Source organism: Chanos chanos, chromosome 5 (genome assembly GCF_902362185.1).
Source record: "Chanos chanos chromosome 5, fChaCha1.1, whole genome shotgun sequence".
Classification (NCBI taxonomy): domain Eukaryota; kingdom Metazoa; phylum Chordata; class Actinopteri; order Gonorynchiformes; family Chanidae; genus Chanos; species Chanos chanos.
The window spans coordinates 52,955,423-52,967,565 of NC_044499.1; the positions used below are offsets into that span (position 1 = coordinate 52,955,423).

General features: G+C 45.3%; 1 protein-coding gene across 1 annotated transcript in view; it reads right to left on the minus strand.

Annotated features, from left to right (window-relative positions):
- The window catches only part of nrg3b (neuregulin 3b), a 156,876-nt gene extending 155,544 nt beyond the window's left edge, over positions 1–1,332 (minus strand). The window contains exon 1 of the mRNA XM_030775172.1: positions 468–1,332. Within this exon, the coding sequence (XP_030631032.1) occupies positions 468–1,332 (865 nt within the window). The remainder of the gene's footprint in view (positions 1–467) is intronic.
- Positions 1,333–12,143: the final 10,811 nt, after the last annotated feature.

The window sequence follows — 12,143 nt, forward strand, 5'->3', positions numbered from 1 at the left end:
GAGAGAGAGAGAGAGAGAGAAATACAGAGAGAGAGACAGAGAGGGGGGGCAAGAAAGAGAGTCATGTGCCTTCTCATTAGCATGTAGAGTTAATGAGAGCAATAGAATGAGTGCCATTAGATCGCCTGACTGCCTCTTTTATAAGACTGAGGAGGAGGAGATGCAGAAACACACACACTCACACCCCGACACGCACACACAGACATACACACATACACACACACACAGAAATGCCTTTTCACAGGAGCAGATATGGAGAAGAAGCCAGGGTTCGCCTGATAGGTAACAAAATGCTTCAATTGGATACATAACAAACCTTTACCTGTTTTCACATGTAGCTGAATGAAGAGCCAAGATGGGCAAATGCAGAGGTAAATTCGGTGTCCCCAGATTCCCCCCCCCCCCCCCCCACACACACACACGCACACGCACACACACACACACACGGGGATTCAAATGAGACTTACGTGTTCTGAAGCGGTGCTGTGGCCGTGTTGGCTTGGTGGACGGGCCTTTGGAGGATCGGCCGTGATTCCAGCGCTGACTGGGTCTGGTGGGTGGAGGCAGTGGAGAGGTGGGCCGAGTTGTTCGGGTGGAGGTCGTGCTTGGTGTGGAGATGGTGGTGGTACTGGTACTGGTTGTTGAGGTGGGGCTGGGAGTGGCACCTCGTGTAGAAGGGGATGCGTTATGTCCGTTACCCACTCCCCCGGCCTTCTTGATGGTGGTGTTTCGAGGGGTGGCCTCCTTCCCCCCCACTGGTGGTGCCGGTCTGGTGGAGCGGGTGGAGGTGGTAGTGGTAGTCCCTGTCAGTCGCGTGCCCACCCTGTTGTGGAGGTGTGGGGCTCGGTTTCCCGGGCCTCCGACTCCAGGTCCAGCATTACTGCTGCTGCTGGCGGTGTGGTTGGATGGCTGGGACAGTCGAGTCCTCTGCACCGTGCCCGTGCTGTCAGACGAGCGCGTGGAGGAACCGGGCCCTACACTGGCTCCTGAGCCGATGGTGGATGTGGTTGTGGTGTCTGGAGCTTTGGGGAGGGCGCTGGGTTTGGACAGGAATATGGGGTCTTGTTCAATGCCCTTTGCATCCACCAGGTCTGTGGGCACATAGTCCTGGACTGAACCCACCACAATCCACTTTAGCAGCATGAGACTCAGACCCAGGCCTACAAAGCCCATCAACATGGGCACCACACACAGCCAGGTCTGCTGGCGTGGCCACACCGCACAGGGGCCACAGCGGAGGGGCCCCGGAGCCTGGGGGGACTCCTGATCGCCCCCGGGCTCCTCAAGGGTCAGAGTCTCCATCGTGGACCCCAGTGCTGTTCGCTCACTCATATCTGCCTGAAATCAGCACCCAGCTAGAACCCGGCGCAAACACAGGAGTGGAGTGGGCAAGGAGCCAAAGGTAGGCATCTCATCAATATTCACACACACACACACACATACACACACACAAATCCCAGAGAAGCATGCTAATATTGGCCGACTGTAGGAGGCATGCACTACATAACCACTCATACATTACCACTTATGTAAACATATATGTGTGTGTATATATATATATATATATATATATATATATATATATATATATATATATGTATATATATAAATAAATAAATATATATATATATATATATAATTATATATTTAACTACACCATTAACAATACTATGTTAATACTGCCTCTGAAAGAAACATGTACAGATCAGAGAAACACACACACACACACACACACACACACTCACATACACACACACACGTACACACACAGATCAGAGAACCAAGAGAAGGAGGTTTGGGAAAAGATTGGGGGTTTGAGAGACGTGCCTCTATCTGGATCAGCGTCTGGAGAGCTGTAGGTAATTCCCAAGACACTCCAGAGTGGAGAAGAAGGCAGAAGAAAAGAGAGGAGAGCAAAAAAAAGAGATCGATCCAGCTTGGGTGGGTTTTTTCTTCTTCAGATCAGTGCGGTAAATCCGTGTGCAGGAACTACGCGCTCCCTGCTGCATCAGACCGATGCACTCACAGTGCACAAACGCAACACTGGCACCTCAGAGCTTCAGCCACAGTCTGCCTCTGGCGCAGCCCTGCATCTGTGTGTGTGTGTGTGTGTGTGTGTGTGTGTCTGTATGTGTGTGTGTGTGTGTGTGTGTGTCTGTGTGTGTGTGTGTGTCTGTATGTGTGTGTGTGTGTGTGTGTGTGTGTGTGTGTGTGTGCAGGCTCAGGTAGCAATGGCTTCAGGGCTCCGTTGTCCAGGTTAGCTCTGCAGTTCTCTCCCCTGTCTTGCAGGCTCCCGATCAGGACTGTGGTTCCGCTGTCGTCCTCCTGCGCTGGCGCCAGCTGTGTTGCAGCCGGACGGACCCAGTAATCCCCTTCAGGAGTGGGAGAGTGATGTACCGGGATCAGGAGTGGGCTGGAGAGGGGTTAAATCCGTCTGATCCCTTTCCAATCCCTGCCCTCAGATCTCCCTGTCCGTCCTGATGTGTCCTGTTGTCTGTCCAACAGCCATCATCGCAGTACAATTCCACTGCCTTGCGTTCGGCTACATTCCCACATTAAGACATGGCGAGTCTGCCACGGAACCACGGAGACAGAGAGAGAGAGAGAGAGAGAGAGAGAGAAAGCGCATGAAAGAGAGCAAGGGGCAGAGAGGGAGAAAGTGAGAGCGAAAGAGACGATGAGAGCTTGCGCGCTCCAGAGAGAAGCTAGAGTGAGAGAGAGAGGGATGAGGGAGGGAGAGAGAGAGAGGGATGAGAGAGGGGGGAGAGAGAGAGATGAGGGAGGGAGAGAGAGCGAGAGGAGGGAGGGAGAGAGAGAGAGAGGAAGGAGGGGGAGAGAGCGAGAGCATCAGAGGGAGGAGGAGCAGGGAGTGTTGCTCTGAAAACTGATGCTGCTGCTTGTCTTGGCTGCAGTGTGCAGTGTGTGTGTGTGTGTGTGTGTGTGTGTGTGTGACAGAGAGGGGGGGGTGTTGCTGCCTGCCGGTGTGTTTCCTGGTCTTTATTCCTTCATTTTCTGCTACTGTTTTAGACTGAGTACATGCTACTGCCTATAGTCTACACCAGAGAGAGAGACAGGGTGCACTAAAAAATGTCTCTGCCTCTGTCAGGGGAGGACTAGAGAGTGGAAAAGAGAGAGAGAGTGAGAGCTCACAGTACAGATACAAAACGTGTATATGAATGAGAACAAGAGCGGAATGAGAAAAGAATGAATGAGAGAGACTAAAGGAAGAGAGAAAGGTGGGGGAGAAAGAGAGAGGGAAAGAGAGAGGGAGAGAGAGAGGGAGAGAGAGAGGGAGAGAGAGAGGGAGAGAGAGAGAGAGAGAGAGAGGGAGAGAGAGAGGGAGAGAGAGAGATGAGGAGTTAATACTGGCAGCTGCAGTTGCACATGCAGAACAAGTCGGAGCCACTACAGACAGTAGACACACCCCTAAGACGAGGACGGGGGGGGGGGGGGGGGGGGGGGGGGGGGGGTTAGGCGACGAAAGGGAATAAGTGAAGGAGTGGTACCACATGGATGATGAGTTTGCATAACGTGCTCACTCTCTCACACTCACACATACACACACACGCACACACACACTTAATCACTCCTTCTATGCGTCATATCCCTCTGCACACAATCAATAATAATAATTCAATCAATACTAATAATTCCACTATTGTTCACATGCCTAGGGGGCGCTGGGGCAGAGAGCAATCTGGGTATTTTAGGTGGTCACAGTCAGGTTCTGCTGGCTAGTCACATGTGCCTACATTTCCCATCTCCTCTTAGTGACAGCACGTTAACCCTGCCTGTCGGCCAATCAGTGACAGCACGTTAACCCTGCCTGTCGGCCAATCAGTGACAGCACGTTAACCCTGCCTGTCGGCCAATCAGTGACGGTGTGTTATGCATTCCTGACGTATTTACATGGTGCCGAATTTATTGTAGCAGTTTGTTATAAACTGTGTGTCTAACAGGTACAGTTTTACAAAAATATTGTAGTTTTTATCTGATGTTTTTCCATGGAGGCCACAACGATTCCTTTTTCTGTCTGAGAAAGTTGTAGACAAACAAGTACAATACTTAAATACGATTAAAAGTATAGGTGCTCAAAAACATATATCACCCAGTCTGTCTGTGTGAAACATATATATCACCCAGTCTGTCTGTGAAACATATATCAGCCAGTCTGTCTGTGAAACATATATCACCCAGTCTGTCTGTGAAACATATATATATATCACCAGTCTGTCTGTGAGTCTGTCTGTGAAACATATATCACCCAGTCTGTCTGTGAAACATATATCACCCAGTCTGTCTGTGACACATATATCACCCAGTCTGTCTGTGACACATATATCACCCAGTCTGTCTGTGACACATATATCACCCAGTCTGTCTGGGAAACATATATATCACCCAGTCTGTCTATGACACATATATCACCCAGTCTGTCTGTGACACATATATATCACCCAGTCTGTCTGTGACACATATCTCACCCAGTCTGTCTGGGAAACATATATATCACCCAGTCTGTCTATGACACATATATCACCCAGTCTGTCTGTGAAACATATATCACCCAGTCTGTCTGTGACACATATATATCACCCAGTCTGTCTATGACACATATATCAGCCAGTCTGTCTGTGAGTCTGTCTGTGAAACATATATCACCCAGTCTGTCTGTGAAACATATATATCACCCAGTCTGTCTGTGAAACATATATATATATATCACCAGTCTGTCTGTGAGTCTGTCTGTGAAACATATATCACCCAGTCTGTCTGTGAAACATATATCACCCAGTCTGTCTGTGAAACATATATATCACCCAGTCTGTCTGTGACACATATATCACCCAGTCTGTCTGTGAGTCTGTCTGTGAAACATATATCACCCAGTCAGTCTGTGTGAAACATATATCACCCAGTCTGTCTGTGTGAAACATAGATCACCCAGTCTGTCTGTGAGTCTGTCTGTGAAACATATATCACCCAGTCAGTCTGTGAAACATATATATATATCACCCAGTCTGTCTGTGAGTCTGTCTGTGAAACATATATCACCCAGTCAGTCTGTGTGAAACATATATCACCCAGTCTGTCTGTGTGAAACATAGATCACCCAGTCTGTCTGTGTAACATATATATCACCCAGTCTGTCTATGTAACATATATCACCCAGTCTGTCTGTGAAGTGGGTAAAGTAGAGGACCCAAAGGAGACTCAGATGAGGGCTTTTTCTGTCGAGAAATTTTGACGCAAGCATTTCATCATTTGACCTGTTTATATTGTTCAACACTGTTTAAAACACAACTTTTTTTTCCCTGAAACACAAGTCTGTGCCTTAAGTATTCTGAGCCACTTTCACTTATAAACCTCTTAATCACAGCTTGTGGACTGAAATCCTTCTCACTGAAAGATGGTTTGATGAACAAAGTTACTATGCAGACAGCTTCCAAATGTTGAGAGACTGTAGGTGCCTAAGATGGCGGAAGAGAATGACAGGTTGCCAAGGCAGCAGGTAAAAAGTGTCTGTCACCAAGGCTTGCCCCTTCCTTAATAATGGAATAGATGTAGGAAGCAATTCTTTTTCCAGAGTGAGGGATTCTCCATCAGAGAGAGAGAGAGAGGGAGAGAGAGAGAGAGAGAGAGAGCGAGAGAGAGTGAGCTAAGGGTATTACGCAGCAAGAAAACAGAGTGCCAACACTCCATGGCAGGTTACAAAATACCAGCACACACTCAAAAGCCTTCTGGCTACGCCTGCTGAGTGTGTCCCAGGCCGAAATAAGCACATAAACACATACAGCACACACACACATACACACACAAGAGGCACCAATGCCCAAGCACGTGAAAACACAGTTGGAAAAACAAATAGCCAGGCCGTGTGAAATAGCAGGGCCAGTGGAGGGAGCAGAGAGGCCCAGCTGGTGCTGGCGGGAGCTGAAGCTCACAGATACAGAAACAGACACGAAGGAGTGGAGGACACAGCCTACTGCAAGGCACTTGCCTGTACCGACCAGCAGAGGGCAGGCATTTCAGTTTTACACCCGCCTCCCCAAAAAAATCTTCACTTACACAGAGCTTGATTGAAGCAGCGTAGAACTGTCATAATAAAAAATAATTATCAAAAATTTTTTTTAAAAAAAGGTGAAAAAATGATTGATAGTCTTGTAGCAGAATGCCCCCACAGAACAAAATGTCCTCACTGACCATTATACCACCACAAACCAGAACACTGGAACAGAGCTGAGCCCCCTCATACAGTATAATGCTTTCTCCTAAGAGAGGGTCCTCACAGAGCATAAAGTCCTCATAGAGTCTAATGTACTCACAGAGCACAAAGTCCTCATAGAGTCTAATGCACTCACAGAGCATAAAGTCCTCATAGAGTCTAATGTACTCACAGAGCACAAAGTCCTCATAGAGTCTAATGTACTCACAGAGCACAAAGTCCTCATAGAGTCTAATGCACTCACAGAGCACAAAGTCCTCATAGAGTCTAATGTACTCACAGAGCACAAAGTCCTCATAGAGTCTAATGTACTCACAGAGCACAAAGTCCTCACAGAGTCTAATGCACTCACAAAGAGAATGCACTCACAAAGGGGAATGACAGAGAGGCATGTTTAACTATGTGTTTCCTCTCATGCCTCAGTATTTGTAATGCATATAGCATGTTTGAAGTTTCTGAAATGGCATTATTTTCTTTTTTTTTTTTTTTTTATTAAAGAGCTATTTTTCACACACACGAACACTGTCTCTGACCCCTGGGGACGTACTGATGTGTGTTTGACCTGTGGGTGTCTTTTTTGTGCCCTTTTGCTGGGAGAGCTGCTTCCCTGAGAAGACACATCCATGGGGCTGTAAATCCCACTTAAACTGGGAGGCAGCGCTATCTCTTTACCACGGGGTTAGTCTATTTGTCTTCTGTTGCTCCCTCATCTCTCTCTCTCTCTCTCTCTCTCCTTCTCTCTTCCTCCACACTCTATTTCATTTAGGCCCCATGTATCCTGTGCTCCACATATTCTGAGAGACTTTTGATTTATCTGGAGTGTTCTCTTCACCTCACTCTGTAAAACAATATGCAATTTGACTCCATGCCCTTGGCTTTTCTGACCCTTTGCTTTTCCCTTCTGTTGCTGTCCTGTCATGCCCAAACCCAGGGACTGAAATCTTGTTTCATGTTTGATAGACAGCAATCTGAAAAGGAGCAGCAGCTCTGATTCCTTCCCCAGATGAACAGATAGAGGAGAAATTGACTTTGCAACATGGAGTCTCCATCAAAGCTTTGAAAGAATGTCTCTCTAAAAGACTTTCCTGTCTAAAGATATCTCTCCTCCTACTCACTCTCTCTCTCTCTCTCTCTCTCTCTCTCTCTCTCCCTCTTTTCAAAGCACATTGATTGTGATTAAAAAATGACTGGAAACTCACACCTCAGAAGCAGCGACAGAGGCTCGGAGTTGGGATATGGGCCTGGCTCTCTGCCCTGCTGTGCTAACTGAGTGCTGTATCAGTGTATGACGACTAACGGGGACGATGAAAAATGTATGAAATGCAAATCTCCAGCTCTGAGAGGCAGAACTGGAGGCACGGCAGGTCATGACCCTTCTATGTTTCTGTGCTCTAACAAGATTGACGCAGATGGAAGGTATACACACACTAAACACATGCACGCACACACAGACACACACTACACACATGCACGCACACACAGACACACACTACACACATGCACGCACACACACAGACACACACTACACACATGCATGCACACACAGACACACACTACACAAACGCAGGCACACAGACGCACACAGAGACAGCCTTTACCTGAGCCAAGTGCGTTATATATCTCTTTGTAAAGCTCTTTGCTAGTTCACATTTCAATGTCTCATGTTACAGCAATGTCTTCAACCCACTGAATGAATAGTTTATGAATGTGTGTGTAAAGAAAGCCCTTAGACTCCAACATGCTCACATAAGACGTGAGCTGGAAATTGATTTGTAAAACAGGAGAAGAAGAAGACATTTTATGGCATGGTGATGTCATGGGTGGGTAATGGGAGCAGGAAGTGGGTGGGGTAAAGGCCAGTGATGTCATGGACGGGTAATAGGAACAGGAAGTGGGTGGGGTAAAGGCCAGTGATGTCATGGGCGGGTAATAGGAACAGGAAGTGGGTGGGGTAAAGGCCAGTGATGTCATGGGCGGGTAATAGGAACATGAAGTGGGTGGGGTAAAGGCCAGTGATGTCATGGGCGGGTAATAGGAACAGGCAGGGGGTGGGGTAAAGGCCAGTGAGGGACAGTGTTCCCTGGGCTGGGACTCTCATCCAAAGGCGCTTGCTACCATGTTAGAGGTTAAACTCCTCCAGAGACACCCAGGGCTTTCGTATCTAACCCTAGGGCATACTGGGAAAAGAGCCTGAGAGCCCAAGATCTGAGGCCATAACAATCTGGTCATGGGTCAGCGGTTAATTCTCACTCCTACATTGGAACCACCTGACAGCACAGCATTTTCTAAGCTGAGAGAGATTTTCACATTGACTAATATTAACAGGATTCGAGTAAATAAAAGGCATGCACATTTCACTGATTCTTAATTACTCGCAGGAGCTTCTAAAATCATGCTTGATTTGCATGAAATTTCCCGATTAAAGTCATTCACATCCAATATGATTCTAATATACTCAACAATATTTTAATGTTGGAGTTTGAGAACACAAGTCCCTTTCCCTTAAAAAAACCATTAAAAGTGTTATTGGTTAAATGAAGCATTTTAAATAAGTCTCAGTTTCACGTCATTACTGTTTCCCCATTGTGGAAGCCTGAAATAGAGCTTCACACAGTCTAAGCATTCTGATGAGAACCAGTGAAAGGGAATGTATTTCTCTCCCTGCATTCACCTGCCTGTCTGTCACAGACACAGACACACACACACACACACATGCACACACACTCACACACACACACACACTCACACACTACAAGCACTCACACCTACAAAAAAAACCACAAATACCAACATGCTTCATATCTGAAAATCCTCATATTTAGTTTGTCTGTCTGTTACCAGTTTTCTTGGTCTTGAGTTTGTGTTGCACAAAAAATGTGACGAACCCTAAAATCTGAAGTTGATTTAATCAAACAACGAATACATTTAATAATTTATTTATGCCTCTATAACGAATACATTTATTCATTTATTTATGCCTCTATAACAAATACATTTATTAATTTATTTATGCCTCTATAATTTTGTGGAACAAAATTAATTTAGATTAATGAATCTGAATTCACTTGACAGTAACAAAAACAAAATACATAATATCAGTGAATCAAGCTTACAGGCGAATGTGTCAGCAACAAACGACAAAAAAATATGATGACCAGAGCCAAGACAATATTACAGTCTGATCACACCTGAGATAATATTACAGTCTGACCACACCTGAGATAATATTACAGTCTGACCACACCTGAGATAATATTACAGTCTGACCACACCTGAGATAATATTACAGTCTGACCACACCTGGGACAATATTACAGTCTGACCACACCTGAGATAATATTACAGTCTGACCATACCTGAGACAGTGTTACAGTCTGACCACACCTGGAACAATATTACAGTCTGATCACACCTGAGACCATATTACAGTCTGATCACACCTGAGACAGTGTTACAGTCTGATCACACCTGAGATAATATTACAGTCTGATCACACCTGAGATAATATTACAGTCTGACCACACCTGAGACAATATTACAGTCTGACCACACCTGAGATAATATTACAGTCTGACCACACCTGAGACAATATTACAGTCTGACCACACCTGAGATAATATTACAGTCTGACCACACCTGAGATAATATTACAGTCTGACCACACCTGAGATAATAGTACAGTCTGACCACACCTGAGACAATGCTACGGTCAGGTTCTGACTTGCTGATATCCCAGTGACCAAAAGCGTTTTTATGTTAGCATGACCTCTGTATGCACGACAAACACTAATTTTCTTTCAAGTAGCATATTTACCAGCTTATCCTAAAATAAGGTGCATCTCGAAATAAGGTGCATCCTAAAATAAGGAGTGTGTATTTTGTGAAGATGCCTGGCAGATTACTCATCGTGCACACACATACGCAGACGGCAATGCCACACTCTCTCTGTTCTTGAACATCAGAAGTGTGAGACCTGATTACCTGTCATGTATAATTAACACCACTTTACTAAATTAACATGATTTCCACAGGCCCTCACACATTCCGTTCCATTCTGATGGCTGATCTCCTCTTTTTCTGCATGGCAGAAACCAATGGCTTATAAAGATTTACAGGCAGACAGACAGACAGACAGACAGACAGACAGACACGCCCACACACACACACAAACTCAGGAAACAAGAATACTCACAGGAATACTGACGGACCTACTGTCACAAATCCTTATGCAAAACTTAACAAAGACAAGAGGTACTATCACAAAACAAGGATAAACACTCAGATATACACAGTGAAAAACACTCACATACACAGAGCACCAAATCTGTGCAGATACATACACACACACTCTCACAAGCACACAAGCATTTCTGCTTTGATCCGTGGGCATTGGGGTGAATGACCGTGCTGGTGTGGTAATTAGAAAGTGATTCAAACTGGCATTTCACACAGGCTGTCAGTGCTCTCACCATGAAATGGGAGTCCCACACACGGTCTGGTCTATAGTCACTGCTCAGATGAGCATGCGCGCGCATGCATGCACACACACACACACACACACACACACACACACACACACACACACTCATCTACACCCGTTGCTGACTACAATATCCTTCAGTATAATAGTGCACCTATACACACAATATGCACATGTAGACAGCCTGTTGGGTGCAGAGTGGCATGGCAGTAAGTCTCAGTACATCTCAGTGTTACTAATGACTCACTGAGAACTCAACTGTCCACATCTGTCCTGAGGTCGTCCAGTGGTGAGGTACTATAGTACAGGGAATTGGACACACCAAATTAGGAGAAAATGTCTTAAACACACACACTTGCACACACACACACACACACACACACACACACACACACACACACATACACATGCTTCTTCTTTAGTACCAACAATTACTCGGACTTGCTCAACCCAACGAACCACGCTCATATTCTCAGTAAGTTGACAGAATATTCTGCTGAACATTCTGTCATTTTATTTAAACTGTAATTGACTGTTGAAATGTGGCTTATTGAAGTTAAATGAAACTGACTTCATAACTGACGCTACATGGAGCTGTATATGTGACTGACCCTATAGGGAACTGTATATATGACTGATACTATATGGAACTGTATATGTGACTAATACTATATGGAACTGCATATATGACTGACGCTATATGGAACTGTATATGTGACTGACACTATATGGAACTGTATATGGAACTGTATATGTGACTGACACTATATGGAACTGTATATGGAACTGTACATGTGACTAACCCTATATGGAACTGTATATGTGACTGATATTGTATGGAACTGTATATGTGATTGATGCTATATGGAACTGTATATGTGATTGACCCTATATGGAACTGTATATGTGACTGACCCTATATGAAACTGTATATGCAACAGACACTATATGGAACTGTACTGTACTGAATATATGTTGAACCAAATAGACATATACGTAGATGTGGACGTAGGCTTTATTGTCTTTTCCACCACATACATCTCGAACCCAGTGAGAGTGAAACAACGTTCCTCCAGGGCCACATAGAACAACACAGAATCACATGAGACTACACAGAACTAACTGAGACTGGACAGGCCTACATGAGACTATATAAAGTGCACATGTGCAAACATGTACAAACAGCAAGACAGGGCATAAATTGTAAGACAGACAGTGCAAAATGACTGAGACATCTGCTGTAAAAGTGTACATAGCTGTTGTGAATGTAAACATAAAGTACAGTATTAACAGCAGGAGTGCAGGTGGTCAGTGCAGCACCTTAAGAAGGGAATGTGCAAAACATTGCAAAGTGAGTGGAATGGTGTTCAACTGAGTATGAGTGTGTGTGTGTGTATGTGTGCATGCCTGAATGTGTGTATGTGTGTGTATGTGTGT